Raw genomic sequence first — 17397 nt, 5'->3', positions numbered from 1 at the left:
TCGCAGACAGTTAATCAGTGTGTGTGCATGTGATTGTGAGAAAGTGTGACGGATCACACATGTGTAACGACTTCATTAATAACATTAATTTCAGTTTCCCTCGTCATCCTCTGCCATCACTACACTGTAGAACAGACCAGCAAATGATCAGCAAATCCAAAAAAATAAATAAAAAAAAACCATTAATATAAAATAAATTAACCCTCTATGGACCACATTATGAAATGAGTTGTAAAAATAAATAAATAAAAATCTAATGATGTTTGGGAAAACTAAATCCCCCAATCAATTAAATTTTTTTTATATATGATTTTTTTTTTTTTTTTTACCTTTGTCCTAAGCAAATTTCATTTACACATGTGTACACATGACATTTTTTAATTTAGTCACATTTTATTAATTCAGACACTGCCAATACTTAGTGAAAAGTATCATGTATTACAATGGTTTTCAGGACAAAGTACTGCAGTAATGCAATGCTTGTCTATTTTTTGGATTGTGCCATTGGTAATACAATGTTTTTTTGGAAATGGACAAGAGGTAGACCGTTAGACCCGATTAATCTGTGCCGATATTTGCTTTTTGGATCGGTTTTATGAAATATTATATGGCAATAGTTGCTGATAGTTTTTTATCATTTCGTCATTTCAAAATAAGACTCCCCGGTGTGTTTAGGGCTTGTTTATACTTAAAAGTCCTGCATTATGCACCAAATCTTCATTATTGGGTTATTATTGGGATTTTGACTGAACAGTAAACTGCATCTGGATTTTTATTCATTTTGGACTTTTTGTCTTTGCCTGCCATAGTAAATAAAGAATAAGATTTATTTTTTGACATTCTATAAATCGATTTTAAAAAACTATCTGCCGATTAATGAGTTATCGGCCTTTCCCTCCACCTAAGTTATCGGTTGACCTCTAAAATGGACCATGGTAATGCGAATATATACAGTGGCAAATAAAAGCTGAAAACACAACGAAAGGCACAACACAACTAAATTAATTAATCATTTTTAAACACTATTTAAAAGAAGAGGGCTGCTCGTCCCACTGATTTCAAATCTTTTGAAATGTTGTTAAAGTTATGCGTAATAATATGTTTGTAGAAACTCAACCAATCATGTGTTGTCCTGAGCAGTTTGCAGGTACACACTAGTACCCTGTACCAGTAATGATCCGAAAATGACATCACAGTGTTGCTCGGACGGCAACACGCTTAAGGGGAACCCCCATCCCCCCTTCGGACAGTTTCTTCTCACTTCCAGTCATGACTTTAGGACATACAAGTACAGCATATATATATATATATATTTCTTTTCTGATAATTTAGTTGTGTTTTGGCTTTTCCGTAATGTTGTGGCTTAATTTTATTGTGTTTTTAGCTTTTATTTGCTTTGCCAATTTGGTTGTGTTTTGCACCTCTCGGCCACCGTAAAAATGCTCTCTAGAGAACCTTGGAATACCATATAATTACCACGATATGATGAATGGGAATTAATATGGTAATCATTCAGTATTTAGCATTCCTTGTTTTTGTTGCATTGATAAACAAAAATCACAATATAGAAAATAATGATTTAATTATAATACTACCAGTTTTTCTTTGTGTCACTAATAAATAGGAATAAAAGGAAATAAAGGAATGTTCTGTCTTTAATTCATCTGTAACAATCTGTCTATTACCACAGACAAAAATTTCAACTTATCCCTCAGTCTGTAAACATTTTTTGTCTGTAGTATTGCAGTATTACAGTTGCAAATCTCCAAATGTAGTACATTTACTGTCAGTGAAGTCCTCCAATGCTGTTTTCACTAACATTAGTACCACTGATGCTTTGTCTGACCCGTACAGGTAATATTTCATACTTATTTTACTTTCTTTCATACTTCTTAAAATTTCACCTCACCAAGATTGCAAATGACTTGACATTTATTAAACTTCCTGTCGGGATATAATTTATAAGTAAATCAGCAACACATCATTTACTGATAAATGAGTATGGATATGAGATCTTCATGCGTTTTTATAAATCACAAAGAACTGAATTAAACACTTGTGATGTCAAATTAGGTAAATGTGTTAAGTGTGTTAAATATATTTAACAGGATTAGACATATTGAATGATCTCATAAATTTGTTAATGTGTTAAATCTGGCAGCCTTATATTTAAAAAACAAAACAAAACAAAAAAAAAAACAACAAAAAGAGACAACTAGTTTTTCAATTACTGGTATACTATGGAAAAAGTCCCACTTACCAATTATGAGACCGACCAATTGCCTGGCAGACTCTCACAATACCATACATCACACTTTCAAAGAACTACACCAAATACATACAAAGACCTGCAACAGGCTAATACAGAAATAGGCTTGTAAATCCCATGCAAATCTTGTGCCACACAAGTCACCATCTTTTTACCTTTAACTAATCCCCGATTATCAAGGCTTTGGCACTTGCAAATTCAGAGGGTTTTAGTCATCTTTTGACCAAGTAAAGATAATTCTAATCATAACAAAAATGTTCTTGCATGTTCAAATCCAGAAAACCATTATTCACTTAACAAATGTATACATCATTAACTTACAATCAACCTTTTACAGCTCAGTGAACCATTTGTACTATATCTAGAGCACAACTTGCCCTAAATCAAAAGATCCCTGGAAAGTCTGATTTGACTGAATTAAATCCCTTCCTGGAAGCAAACTCAGACACTAAGACTTTCAATGAATCAAAACGTAATGGGCCATATGAGTCTTTACTTTCATGATTCATTATGTATTACTGTGTTATGCAATAAAACCTATTTTAAAGTATAACCTAATATGCACACAAACTTAACCATTCATACTACTTTGAACTTTGCAGACCATCCCTAATGTTTAAGATGATTATATTTTCAACTCATTTCCATTTGAAAACTGCATTTGGATAGTTTTATTTGGCATATTTTCCAGCCCACATTATTCACCATAAGTTTAGATAAGTTATAATATGTGGTGGAAAAAATTATGCTTTCAAAATGAAAGCTATTTAAAATGATGACAACAGATTCATGAGGTGAAAATATTTTCCATTCGTATACATGTGTCAAATTATTCCTCTCCACGTGGGATAACTAAATTCCAGAGGTTTTCAATGGGGTTGGACCCTGTCATGGCCAGCCCAATCTCCAGTCCTGAACCCCATTGAAAACCTCTGGAAAGTGATAAAGAGGAAGATGGATGGCCACAAGCCATCAAACAAAGCTGAGCTGCTTGAATTTTTGCACCAGGAGTGGCATAAATTCACCCAACAGCAATGTGAAAGACTGGTAGAGAGCATGCCAAGACGCATAAAAGCTGTGATTGAAAATCAGGGTTATTTCACGAAATATTCATTTCTGAACTCTTCCTAAGTTAAAACATTAGTACTGTGTTGTTTAAAAATTAATATGAACTTGTTTTCTTTGCATTATTCGAGGTCTGAAAACACTGCATATTTTTGGTTATTTTGACCAGTTGTAATTTTCTGCAAATAAATGCTCTAAATGACAAAATTTTTATTTGGAATTTGAGAGAAATACTTCCCCAGTACTTTATAGAATAAAACAAAAATGTTCATTTTACTCAAACCATGCCTAAATCCAGAGAAACTGATAATTTTGCAGTGGTCTTTTGATTTTTTGATTTTTTTGATTAGTACAGCCTTTTTTTTTTTTTTTTGGATATATTTTTTTTTCTGATAATTCTTGTTGTGTTGTGGCTTAATTTTGTTGCGTTTTCAGCTTTCAAGAATACCGCAATATAATTTTTTTCTTATATCGCCTACTAACCCAGTACACCTTAGAAGTTACTAAGGTGTTCTTGGTGGTCGCTTACTGGCCCAAGGCAAAATATCTACCCACCAAGTCTCTATGATATTCTGTTCCCAAGATATGGCCTAATTCCCTCATTCATTGCAAGTTTACAGGATTTTTTTCCCATTTTATAGTCAATTAGGCAAAAATCACAAATCTGATCGCTTAGAAAAGTAATAGCACACCTCTCCTCAATAAGCCCCACAATTTTAGGTATCATTCATGTCTGTAGCACCAATGGTGCGGGATGAGTTACTTACCCCAAACTGTAAGTACTAGCAATAGTTATAGTGATTCTTGCCTTTCAAACACCACTAATAATGTTTAAAATCTGACAAATGTCTAGGAAATAGACACAGACACATTCATACCACCATGCTATTGCTCCGTGAGAAACCACTGGTTGGAGATGATGTAGATAATGTACGCCAAGCAGCGGAAAAGGTAGGAGGATGTGGCACTGGGTTTACATCAGAATCAGATGTCTCGCTGTTTGTTGGGTCAACATCTTGCTCTTGCTTAAGGTTCAGTTCAGGCAGTCCAAGCACTTCACAAAGAGCCATTACTTGTCTTGCAAGCTTCTCTTGTTGGATCCTTAACCTTGCGTTCTCTTCCTGCAAGGCAGCAATTGCTTCAATGACCGGCATAACCTGGGCTGTAGCTTCCTCCAAACATTCTTCAATCTTTTTGCCAAAAACCTTCAAATCGCAATGTACCTGCTTCACGGCTTGCTGAAGGTTGAGTTCCAACTCAAAAAAACGCTCATCTCTATCACCAACTTTACCGTCCAATTCATCGTCCGCAACCGACTGTAACAGAAGGTCTCCAATCACTGCTTCTAGACCTGATTCGGCACAGTCCTGATCTGAGCTACCCGGGGGAGTGGGTTCATCGCCCAGGGCTGGAGTAGGGTCCAAACTGACTCCAGGCATGGTATGGTTAACTGCTTCTCTAATATCCACCTTACGTGCAACTAATCAGCTGGTGACAATTGTTTACTTTCTTTGAATGATCACAATTCCAACAATAAGAGTAGATAACAACAATTGGAGCAAATCGACTAGTTTATTTATAGTTTTAGGCAATCCAAATCACACCCAACTTAGACTCACAGTTGAGAGAACTCTGGCCTTTTATTCCTCACACCAAACCCCAGTAGGCTGTCCAGAGTGCAACAACCAATGGAGAAGTATGGAATTCTGTTGCCATGGCAGCTGGGGGCCCCAGAGCCCCCACTAACTCAGGTGCCACTGTCAACTATTTATCAACAATCTGGCCATTATTCCAGTAGGCAACCTCCTATAAGCCCCTTGCTCTCTTTTTTTAGAGCTCTTGTCCTTCACACCTTTCACTGGCAGAGAACAAAGTCTGCAGGGGCAAGGGTCAACAGCTACAAGAGGCCATATTCAAATGGCTACAGTCCAAAGCACAAACATTTTCACTTGCTTTGTTTTAAGAGGGTCTACAGAGGCTTAAACCCTTAAGGCTCTGATACTCTCACAGCAAAGTTCTTCTTCGTTCTCTGCTCAGAGTTAGAAAGGCCAAAACAGCTGAGCAATGGTATACTGTTTGCTAACATTCGGACACCACCTACGCTGCTGGGGCCAGCATTTACAAACGCATTTAAATATGAGATGCCCAGCCATGTCCTGTCAACATACTACATGTAAAACCAGTGCGACATTAAAATGTTATCAATTGCCACATGCCTCACTATATGAACAGAATACGCATGAGATCAGTAAAAGAAAGTAAAAAAGAAAAACTTTTAAGAACCACTCGATGAATACTTAAAGTAAAATATAGTGTGCATTGAGAAAGTATTCAGACCACTTCATTTTTTTCACATTTTGTTATGTTGCAGTTTTATGCTAAAATACTTTAAATTATTTATTTTTTCACATCAGTCTACACTCCATACCCCATAATGACAAAGCAAATCCCAGATTTTTTGATAACTTTGCAAATGTATTAAAAAGAAAAAACAAATTTCACATTGACATAAGTACTCAGACCCTTTGCTATGACACTTGAAATGTAGCTCAGGTGCATCCCATTTCTCTGGATCATCTTTGAGATGTTTCTACACTTTCATTGGAGTCCACCTGTGGCAAATTCAATTGATTGGACATGATTGGGAAAGGCACATACACTATATTGCCAAAAGTATTTGCTCATCTGCCTTTAGACGCATAAGAACTTAAGTGACATCCCATTCTTAATCCATAGGGTTTAATATGACGTCGGCCCACCCTTTGCAGCTATAACAGCTTCAACTCTTCTGGGAAGGCTTTCCACAAGGTTTAGGAGTGTGTTTATGGGAATTTTTGACCATTCTTCCAGAAGCGCATTTGTGAGGTCAGACACTGATGTTGGACGAGAAGGCCTGGCTCGCAGTCTTCGCTCTAATTCATCCCAAAGGTGCTCTATCGGGTTGAGGTCAGGACTCTGTGTAGGCCAGTCAAGTTCTTCCACACCAAACTCGCTCATCCATGTCTTTATGGACCTTGCTTTGTGCACTGGTGCGCAGTCATGTTGGAACAGGAAGGGGCCATCCCCAAACTGTTCCCACAAAGTTGGGAGCATGGAATTGTCCAAAATCTCTTGGTATGCTGAAGCATTCAGAGTTCCTTTCACTGGAACTAAGGGGCCAAGCCCAGCTCCTGAAAAACAACCCCACACCATAATCCCCCCTCCACCAAAGTTCACAGTTGGCACAATGCAGTCAGACAAGTACCGTTCTCCTGGCAACCGCCAAACCCAGACTCGTCCATCAGATTGCCAGATGGAGAAGCGTGATTCATCACTCCAGAGAACGCGTCTCCACCGCTCTAGAGTCCAGTGGCGGCGTGCTTTACACCACTGCATCCGACGCTTTGCATTGCACTTGGTGATGTATGGCTTGGATGCAGCTGCTCGGCCATGGAAACCCATTCCATGAAGCTCTCTACGCACTGTTCTTGAGCTAATCTGAAGGCCACATGAACTTTGGAGGTCTGTAGCGATTGACTCTGCAGAAAGTTGGCGACCTCTGCGCACTATGCGCCTCAGCATCCGCTAACCCCGCTCTGTCATTTTACGTGGCCTACCACTTCGTGGCTGAGTTGCTGTCATTCCCAATCGCTTCCACTTTGTTATAATACCACTGACAGTTGACTGTGGAATATTTAGTAGCGAGGAAATTTCACGACTGGACTTGTTGCACAGGTGGCATCCTATCACAGTACCACGCTGGAATTCACTGAGCTCCTGAGAGCGGCCCATTCTTTCACAGATGTTTGTAGAAGCAGTCTGCATGCCTAGGTGTTTCATGTTATACACCTGTGGCCATGGAAGTGATTGGAACACCTGAATTAAATTATTTGGATGGGTGAGCGAATACTTTTGGCAATATAGTGTACCTGTCTATATAAGGTCTCATTGCTGAAAATGCATTACAGAGCAAAAACCAAGCCATGTGGTCAAAAGGAACTACCTGCGAGAAAGGCATTTCAGAAATGGAGGAAGTTTTTACGTTTTGATGAAAGATCACAAAGACAAAAAAATTTTATTTGGAGTAGCATGCACAATAACACCAGGGGTGTAGTAAAAAAAGTACATTTTAATATTAGTTTCAATAAGTTTTTCCTCCAATTTATTGAAGCAATTTGTTTATTGAAGCAATTTAAACACAAGCAACAAAACATTGAGAGAAGACTATTCTCCTGTTTCACATTTCACATATTTGCCCTTGATGTGACAGCCTAACAGGTGTATAACAGAAAAGTGCTGTAGCTGTCATTAGAATGCTTTAAGTGGCCAAAACCCACCTCTGAACTCACTCACATAAATGACAGATCATTCAATAGCATGACTGTGTCAGCATATATTTGAGTCTCAGACAGCTTCAATCAGTTTCAGTTTCAATCAGTCCCCACTCATTCAAGCAACAATGACTACTGTAAACCCTCTTACTGACAGCCATGCAACTAAAAATACCCTGCATAGTAGTGCCTCTAAATATACCACTGCATGCTTTAAAAATGTGTCTGCAAAACAAACCCTGTGATGAATTTAGGTATGCGCAGCCACACAGGAGAAACTGGCAAGCAATACATTCCAAGGAACAGTTTGAAAATGTAAGAGCTTTTAGGAACCCATTTATAAAAATGAAAAGATGCTTCTCCCTTATAGGAAAGATCATTATAACGAGAATTACAGGTTGTCGTTGTGTGGTTGATATCCATAAGTAAGTAATGGGACAGCAGTTAATGGCTTGTTTCAAGCTAAAATTATTCTGGACACAAATCAAATTGAGCTAAATAGCACTAAGGTAAGCATCACTATTACTATCACTCATACTTGAACTAGCTTAACTATTGTTCACACCCCTGACCCTAAAGGCAAGAGTATACTTAGCTTTACCATGTGCCGTTTCATCTCACACAGTCGAGCGGTCAGCCTTACAAAGCCTTGAAAAAATAATATACAATATACAGTATACACAAAATAAGAAGACTGTATACAATAAAAATACACTGTACCCCCCCCACTGTAATTAATGGAAATAAATATGTTGTGTTGACATTCAGCTGTTGGTTGATAATCAGTTGCCAGTGTGTTATTAAGTGAAGTATAAAATGTGGGTCCAGTCTGAGGCTAATAAAGTGCAGTGCTGATACATGTATCATGAGCGATCAAGAGTTCAAAAGTCTGATTGCTTGGGGGTAGAAGCTGTCATGAAGTCATGGTGCAGGTCCTGATGCTGCGATACCGCCTGCCTGATGGTAGCAGTGAGAGCAGCCCATGGCTTGGGTGGCTGGAGTCTCTGATGATCCTCCAATCTTTTTTCACACACTGCCTGGTATAGATGTCCTGGAGGGAGGGAAGCTCACCTCCGATGATGTGTCTGGCAGTTCGCACAACACTTTGCAGGGCTTTCTGGTTGAGGGTGGTGCTGTTGCCGTACCAGGCGGTGATGCAGCCAGTCAGGATGCTCTCTACAGTGCTGGTGTAGAACCATGTGAGGATGTGGCAGTTCATTCCAAACTTCCTCAGCCATCTCAGGAAGAAGAGGCACTGGTGAGCCTTCTTCACAACGGCCTCAGTGTGGACGGACCATGTGAGTTCCTCAGTGATGTGGACACCGAGGAACTTGAAGCTGCTGACTCTTTCCACCGGTGCTCCATTGATGGTGATGGGGCTGTGTTCTCTGTCTTTTCTCCTGAAGTCCACCACAAGCTCCTTGGTCTTACTAACGTTGAGGGAGAGGTTGTGCTCCTGACACCAGCATGTCAGAGTGTGCACCTCCTCTCTGTAGGCTGTTTCATCATTGTCAGTGATCATACCTACCACCGTCGTATAATCAGCAAACTTAATGATGGCATTGGAGCTATGTGTTGCCACACAGTCATGTGTGTATAGGGAATACAGAAGTGGGCTGAGAACACAGCCCTGCGGGGCTCCAGTGTTGAGGGCCAGTGATGAGGAGATGTTGCTGCCCATTCTAACCACCTGGCATCTGCTTGACAGGAAGTCCAGGATCCAGCTGCACAGTGAGCTGTTTAAGCTCAGAGCCCGGAGTTTCTCATCCAGCTTGGAGGCACTATGGTGTTGAATGCTGAGCTGAAGTCTATAAACAGCATTCTCACATGTGTTCCTTTTTTCCAGGTGGGAGAGAGCAGTGTGTAGTGTAGATGCAATAGCATCATCAGTGAAGCAGTTGTTGAGGTAAGCAAACTGCAGTGAGTCCAGTGAGGCAGGCAGCACAGAGCAGATGTAATCTCTGATTAGTCTCTCAAAGCATTTGCTGATGATGGGGGTCAGAGCAACAGGTCATTTAAGCAAGTGATTTTGGATTGCTTTGGTACAGGCACAATGGTGGACGTTTTAAAGCATGTGGGGACCACAGACAAGGAGAGGGAAAGGTTGAAAATGTCCATAAAAACACCAGCCAGTTGGTTCGCGCATGCTCTGATGACGCGGCCCGGAATGCCGTCTGGACCCGTGGCTTTACGGATATTCAACGGTCGGAAGGATCGGGTTACATCTGCTACAGAGACGGAGAGTGAACTGACCTCTGTTGCTTCGGCCACTGGAGCTCTCTCCGCGAGGGTGGTGTCGTTTCCCTCGAAATGAGCATAAAAAGTATTAAGCTCATCCGGGAGAGAGGCAGCAGTGTTCACGGAGGAGTTTTTATTCCCTTTGAAGTCTGTGATGCTGTTAATTCCCTGCCACATGCTTCTAGAGTCCGTGGTGTTGAACTGTCCTTCTATCTTGTCCCTGTACTGGTATTTGGCTGCTCTGATAGTTTTGCGGTGGGCATAACTGGCTTGTTTATGCTCCTCCACGTTCCCGGAATTAAAAGCGGAGGTCCACGCATTAAGTGCCGCACGAACATCGCTATTAATCCACGGTTTCTGGTTAGGGTAGATCTGTATCATTTTGGTTGGCACTACATCATATATGCACTTCCTGATGAAACACGTTACGGTATCAGCGTAGATCCGGATGTCGTCAGAGGCGGACCGGAACATTTCCCAGTCCGCGTGATCAAAACAGTCTTGTAGCATAGAATCTGATTGGTCCGTCCAGCTCTGGATCATTCCGAGGGCGGGTGCTTCCTGTTTCAGTTTCTGCCTGTAAGCGGGCAGAAGCAGAATGGAAGAGTGGTCTGATTTGCCAAATGGTAGGCGGGGGAGGGATTTGTAGCCATCCCAAAAGGGACAATAGGTATTTAAAGTCCGGTTTTTGGTGTGCTATTGCAGAACCAATGGAGCTCGCAACGCAGCAGCCATACTCGGTGCCATCTTGAACTCAAAAATCTACATCTAGTACAACCTATCTTTGCTCCAGATCACCGTTTAGGAAATTACTTTAAAAGGAACAAAGCAGCAAAAGGGGAAAAACATCCTTTTTTCAACTACTCAAATGCATCTTGATTGACATAAAAGACGAACATGAATATGAATCAAGATTTTATGGTTAAACCTGACATATATGATTCAACAGATATCAAGTTTTTCACCATTTTTAATCACCTTTTTGCCTTCACTATTTCGTTTTAAATGGTTCTTCGGTGTGACAAGTGAATTTTTAAAAGTACAAACAGTTTAATATTATGCCGTTAAAATATATAACAATTATACAAGAAAATATTAAAATAAAATGTAAGATGAACTATGGCGTCACACTGCAGGACACTGCTGAAACTGCTTGAAATTTTCATGTAAACTACCTATCTGCTCAATTCAGCTGTTAACTTTAATAACTCTACATATATGTCTGTCATCGTAGCTGTCACTGTAATAAATCTCAGCCAAATTATTATTAGGATGGATAAAGAAATGATGCATTCATTTCCTCAAATACAACTAATTTTTACCTCTGTCTCAGTTTGCAGTGTACAAGTTTGTCTTCAAATCATGATCGCTGTTTTGTGTGTTCTCTCTCAATGCTTTCTCTTTCTCTCCTTCTCTGTCGCTCTCACACAAAGATTCTAATCCCTCATTTGTGTGGAATAACCCAGTCAACCTGTTAACAAACCAACCTGCACTTATCCTTTAACGAGATTACCACACTGCCCGACATGGGCGAGAGACGCTAAAGATTTAGCTCTTGCTAAACCCTGCCTAAAAAAACATTACTGACCAATCCTACCATATTATCAGACAAGCTTTTGGTCTTTTCTAATGTAGGTTTATGGAAGTCATGCACATTTGGATATTTTTTTTTTTTTTTTTTTACAGAATTTTCAAAAATTTGAATTTTTAAAATCACTTTGCTGCATAATTGATTATCAATTATGCAATGATGGATTCATATCTAAAAAAAAAAAAACCCATGTAAGAGTAACATCCAATCAATCTTTAGCACTTTGAGCAAATTTGACTGAAAATGTGCACCGAAATTTCCAGTTTTTTAATCATCTTATGTGCAACCCATCAACAAAGTTATGACAAACAACTAGATAAGTGGCTTAAAGGAATAGTTAACCAAAAAAAGAATAATTTACCTACCCTCATATTGTTCCAAACCCCAATCTGTCAATTAAGGATATAATTTATCAGTTTCTTTATGTATTGGTCTTGATCTCCTTTGGGGTTTACACATGAACGTCTATCCAATTAATTATACCATGGGTAAAATCAGTGACTCATAGTTTCCTTGGACCGATATGCATGCACAAACAATCCGTTTTTGTGTTGGTGGCTAAAATGTTCTGTATATGTTAAATACCTTAACAGTGGATCCAGATGACAGACTCGAGCTGGTGATTTTGAACGGTGTCGCTCTTAAACCAAGAGTCAGCTCTAAGAAGACACAGGAAATCAACAACATTGGAATGGTTAGAAATTTATGAGACTTATATGAGACTGAGCTTTTTGAAAACATCTCGTCTCACCAAAGAACATTTACATGGAAATATTTACATGCTAAATAGAGCTTGAATCAGAGTGGTATTTTAGTGTGTAATGTAAGCAGCCACAATGGCATCGCATAGTGCTCATAAATTCACATGGTCATTACTGCTAATATACACAGTTCAGTGCCCTCAGCATTCTCTAACTATGTTCAGAATGGAATACTAACATAATGCTTAATGCATACCACACAGTATACATTGTACACTGCCTACTATTCTTTTTTTTTATAGTCTGTAAAAAAGTATGCAGTTATACTTCATTGTTGTCACATAACATCAAGTTGCACATTTAATTCAGTGAGTGGTGTCCAGTTTTCATCTCAGACATTCATTTTACTAATGGTTAATTTGCATTTAATCCAGTTTGGTGTAAAAACATTTTACACAAAATGCTTAACAGTCTGATTCAAAAACAAGGAGGTGAAAAATTGAGGGTAGATTCCAGATCACACTGGAAATAGAAGTTTAAGTTGAGTGCATTTCATTGCGGGATACATTATTCCACACAATGAGTTCTGGTCATCTAGAAATTCCATGCATCCATAAAATTTGCATTCTGTGCACAGTATACAGTGGCAAGAAAATGTATATGAACCCTTTGGAATTAGCTGGTCTTCTGCATTAATTGGTCATAAAATGTGATCTCATCTTCATCAGTCACGAGTATAGACAAACACAATGTGCTTAAGCTAACAACACTCAAACAATTATAATTAAAAGTAAGTGAACCCTTGTGGTAGCAACGTTTTTGTTGGAAAGCAGCGGTTTCCATCGTGGTGTCCTGCCATGGACGCCATGCCTGTTTAATGCTTTCCGTATAGTAGACTCATGAACATGAGATGTTAACCTGTTCCAATGATTCCTTCAAGTCTTTAACTGTCACTCTAGGGTTCTTTTTTACATCAATGAGCATTCTGTGGTGTGCCCTTTGAGTCATCTTGGCTGGAAGGCCACTTCTAGGGAGAGTAGCCACAGTACTAAATCATCTCCATTTATAAACAATATGTCTAACGGTGGACAGATGAATATATTAAGCTCTTTGAGATAACTTTGAAACCCTTTCCATCCTAAGCAACAATTTTTGATCGTAGGTCTTCTGAGATCTCTTTTTTGCAAGGCATTTTCCACGTCAGCAGATGCTTCTTGTGAATAGCAAACTCAAAATGTTTGAGTGCTTTTTATAAATCCAAGTAGCTCTAACTCACACTTCCAATCTCGTTTCATTAATTGGATGCCAGATTTGCCAACTCCTGACTCTAATTAGCTTTTGTTGACATCATTAGCCTAGGGGTCCACATAATTTTTCCAACCTACACTGTGAATATTTGAATGACGTATTCAATATGTACAAGAACAATACAATAATGCGTGTTATTAGTTCAAACAGATTGTGTTTGTTCATTATTATAAATTAGATGAAGATCAAACCAGATTTTATACAAAACGTATACATAAATGCAGGTAATTCCAAAGGGTTCACATAATTTTTCTTGCCAATGTACATACTGCATACTTAGAAATAGTACAAGTCGTATGGTAGTATGCTATTCTGAACATACACCTTGGCTGCACATTATGCTTCAAAGTGAATCCCTTTTCTGTCGTATCCTACATATACAGCTCATGCTACAGTGTTTTCGGCAATCTATATGCGTGATCCACATGAACTCCATCTCATGAGACTGTTCGAGTTTGGTTCGCTTTAAAGGAATATTTATGGCTCAATCCAAATTAAGCTCAATTAATAGCATTTGTGGCGTAATGTTGATTTACACAAAAAAGTAAAAAATAAAATAAAATAAAAAAAGCAAAAATTGCAGTTACAGTAAGGCACTAACCCTAGTTTCAAAAACCTGAAAAAAAATTCAACTTATATTGAACCTGGAACAAGCCTGTGATGCAGTTTACTTATAATATGCATCATACATGCACAGCACTCCAGGTTTACTACAGGTTTACTATTTTCACATTCTGGACATATATGTTAAATGTTTGGAATATTCAAATCCCCATCACAATAATATATTGTGATATAATATCATGCATCCCTACCTCTGACACAACATTTTAACCCCTGAAAAAGAGATACAAGCACACATACACTCCTGCCAATACGTTTATCTGATTTTACCTGAAAACGGTAATTAAATTGTGCCGTTTCTCCATAAGAACTTGATACTCTTAATTTAAACCCTTTATTTATTATACCAGGTGATCTGGCTTGTTTAAAGTAATAAAAACTTCAATAAATTCTCAATTAAAAGCTCTTCGGATAAGAGCACTGTGCTGGTGAAATTAAAGAGTGTACATAGTTCCTAAATAAAGCAGTCTGCACTGTTTACTGTATCTTCCATTAGTTCGTGAACAATTACACAACATAGCAGTTTCCTTATGTGGCTGAGCGAGAGGTAAACACACTTTTACTGAAGGTCTATAGCATTAAATATCCTGAAACTTTCAAGTACACTTCCAGTGCCTGCAAGACCTTTCACAGTCAAAGATGAACACATCGCTTCCAAAAAAGGAAGATCTGACAGAGCTGTGGCACTATGACAAATATGGCCATTTGATGATTTTGAGAAGAGACAGAGAGAGAAAGAGAGAGAGAGAGAATAGTGATTGTATTTTTGCATAGACATTGAAGACATTGCAAGTACTTTGCCTAGTGTGTGTGTGTGTGTGTGTTTGTGAGGGGGAGAGAGAGTGGGTGAATTATGGGTGATATGATTATATGACAGGGGCCATAAAAATAATGTGTTCCAGCATAGAAAATGCAACATTGTAACAAATTTAGCCCCTGTTTCGGAGCAAATCAAACAAACTACAGGTCTGAAAACACCCGATACCCTGTGACCAACGTATGAAATCAACACCTGCCACCCACCAAATGTGGGTACTTTTTGCACAGTGCCGGGTAATTTTGCTACTCTGCATGCCACTGTGGCAGGTGACCTGTACGTCTCGGAGTGACATTCGACAAGAAAAGTACTGCTTAGACACAATGAGCTTGAAAAAAAACACACTTGATAATATTTTGAAGAACAGAAGACCCCGTTTCCACCTGGTATTAAGATGCGTCTCGGATAATCCTATCGCATGTGGTCAGGTGAGAAACATCGCTGTTTACACCTGGTCCCTTAAATGTGTCTCCTGTGACCACTTGTTCGGATTTGGAGGGGAGGGTCTCTGTTTCATGACAACGTACATCAATCACTATGTCAGTGTGTTACTGCATGATAATAAAGTGCAACAAAGTCAGAAAAGACAAAGAAAGAGCCAAAAAACACATGCGCCGTTTCTCCCAGATGCGGTTGAAATTTAATCTAAGCACAAACGCAACATGTCAAGCAGAATTATACATTATTTTAGTGGATTACCTGTATTAAAGGAGCTTCAGGTGTTTGTGCTTATCATCTGTGTTGATATCAGACACACTAAAAAGATCTGCGAAGCTCTTGTGATTGTGTATGTATTCGCTTTTTAAATTTTTCCAAATGGACGGTTATTTCCTTTTAAAGCAGCTCGTAACCGGCAAAGTTTAAACTCTTGTTTTAGCGCAGCCGTTGATTGACAGGTGAGGGGTGTCACTTCACTGCTACTTGGATGCATACAGGACGGATTAGCGTTGACACCTCAAATGCGACCTGGTCACGTGTTTTTGACCACACTCTTATGTGGTTTTTGCGATCCGATCACAAAACATTTTAGACCCCGTTCAGACCTGTATTTAGGGCTGAGCACGTTATCGGATCACCCGTGGATAAATTTGAAAACGCCGTCTTCGCATTGTACTGTGGATGGGGAAACGGAGATATCTGAAAACAATGACGTATTTGTTGTCATGTGATGCAGTCATGTGATCATTACACCCAAATCAATCAAGATGGCAGCCCATGTTTTAGCAATGTTATTGTACCTGCGATCCATATTGATAGCATTGTTAAAGATAAATCTTACTTTGTACATCCTTCATATTGTGTTCCTTTAAATGTGATGGGAAGTTTACTCAGAATTGCTGTCCAGGGGAGGAACATGAGGACAATTGCATTTTAGACCGCCATGGAAATGGCACAGGGACACGCTTCTTCTTTTTTTTTTTTTGCATCTGCAGTAAAGGGATTTTAGAATTTTCAGACATTTCAGTGTGGTTCAGTGTTTCAGTCCCTCCTCGGACCACTGTCGGCAAGTAAAGTTCACCACTGTGACTGGGAGCACCCCACAAGCCTTGCCGTTTAAGAGATGCTCTGACCCAGTCATCTGGCCATAACAATTTGGCCCTTGTCAAAGTCGCTCAGGTCTTTACTTCTGCCCATTTCTCCTGCTTTCAACATGTTGACTACGAGAACTGATTGTTTGCTTACCATATAATCTACCCAGACTTTGACATGTGGCCTTGTTAGGAGATGATCAACATTATTCGCTTCACCTGTGAGTGGACATAATGTTTTGGCTCATCAATATATATTATATATATATATATATATATATACACACACACACACACACACACATACACACACACACACACACACACACACTACCGGTCAAAAGTTTTTAAACACTTGACTGAAATGTTTCTCATGATCTTAAAAATCTTTTGATCTGAAGGCGTATGCTTAAATGTTTGAAATTAGTTTTGTAGACAAAAATATAATTGCGCCACCATATAAATTTATTTCATTATAAAACTAAAATTTTATATAAAAAAAAAGTTTTTGAAATTGATGACTTGGACCAAATAATAAAGAAAAGCAGCCAATAAGTGCCCAACATAGATGGGAACTCCTTCAATTCTGTACAGGGTGATACCTCAAGAAGTTGGTTGAGAAAATGTCAAGAGTACATGTCTGAAAATTCTAGGCAAAGGGTGACTACTTTGAAGATGCTAAAATATAACACAGTTTTGCTTTATTTTGGATTTTGTTTAGTCACAACATAATTCCCATAGTTCTATTTATGTTATTCCATAGTTTTGATGGCTGTACTATTATTCTAAAATGTGAAGAAAATTTTTTTTATAAAGAATGAGTGTTTCAAAACTATAGTTAGTGTAGTGTGTATATATATATCCAAGTGTTTGGACGTCCCAGTGAAGACTGTTGGTTTCATTATCAGACAATGAAGTTACAATAAAACATCCAGACAGTGCCAC

At 38.8% G+C, this 17397-nt stretch overlaps 1 protein-coding gene across 4 annotated transcripts in view; it reads right to left on the bottom strand.

Annotated features, from left to right (window-relative positions):
• Nucleotides 1-17397, bottom strand: part of LOC127424014 (smoothelin-like) — a 111979-nt gene that overhangs the window by 31137 nt on the left and 63445 nt on the right. For all 4 annotated transcript variants that reach the window (XM_051668797.1, XM_051668779.1, XM_051668788.1 and 1 more), the window contains exon 10: nucleotides 12059-12132. In XM_051668797.1, coding sequence (XP_051524757.1) covers nucleotides 12059-12132 — 74 coding nt within the window. The remainder of the gene's footprint in view (nucleotides 1-12058; nucleotides 12133-17397) is intronic.

Source organism: Myxocyprinus asiaticus, chromosome 3 (genome assembly GCF_019703515.2).
Source record: "Myxocyprinus asiaticus isolate MX2 ecotype Aquarium Trade chromosome 3, UBuf_Myxa_2, whole genome shotgun sequence".
In the NCBI taxonomy this organism is placed as follows: Eukaryota; Metazoa; Chordata; class Actinopteri; order Cypriniformes; family Catostomidae; genus Myxocyprinus; species Myxocyprinus asiaticus.
This window is presented reverse-complemented; position numbering and strand designations above follow the sequence as displayed.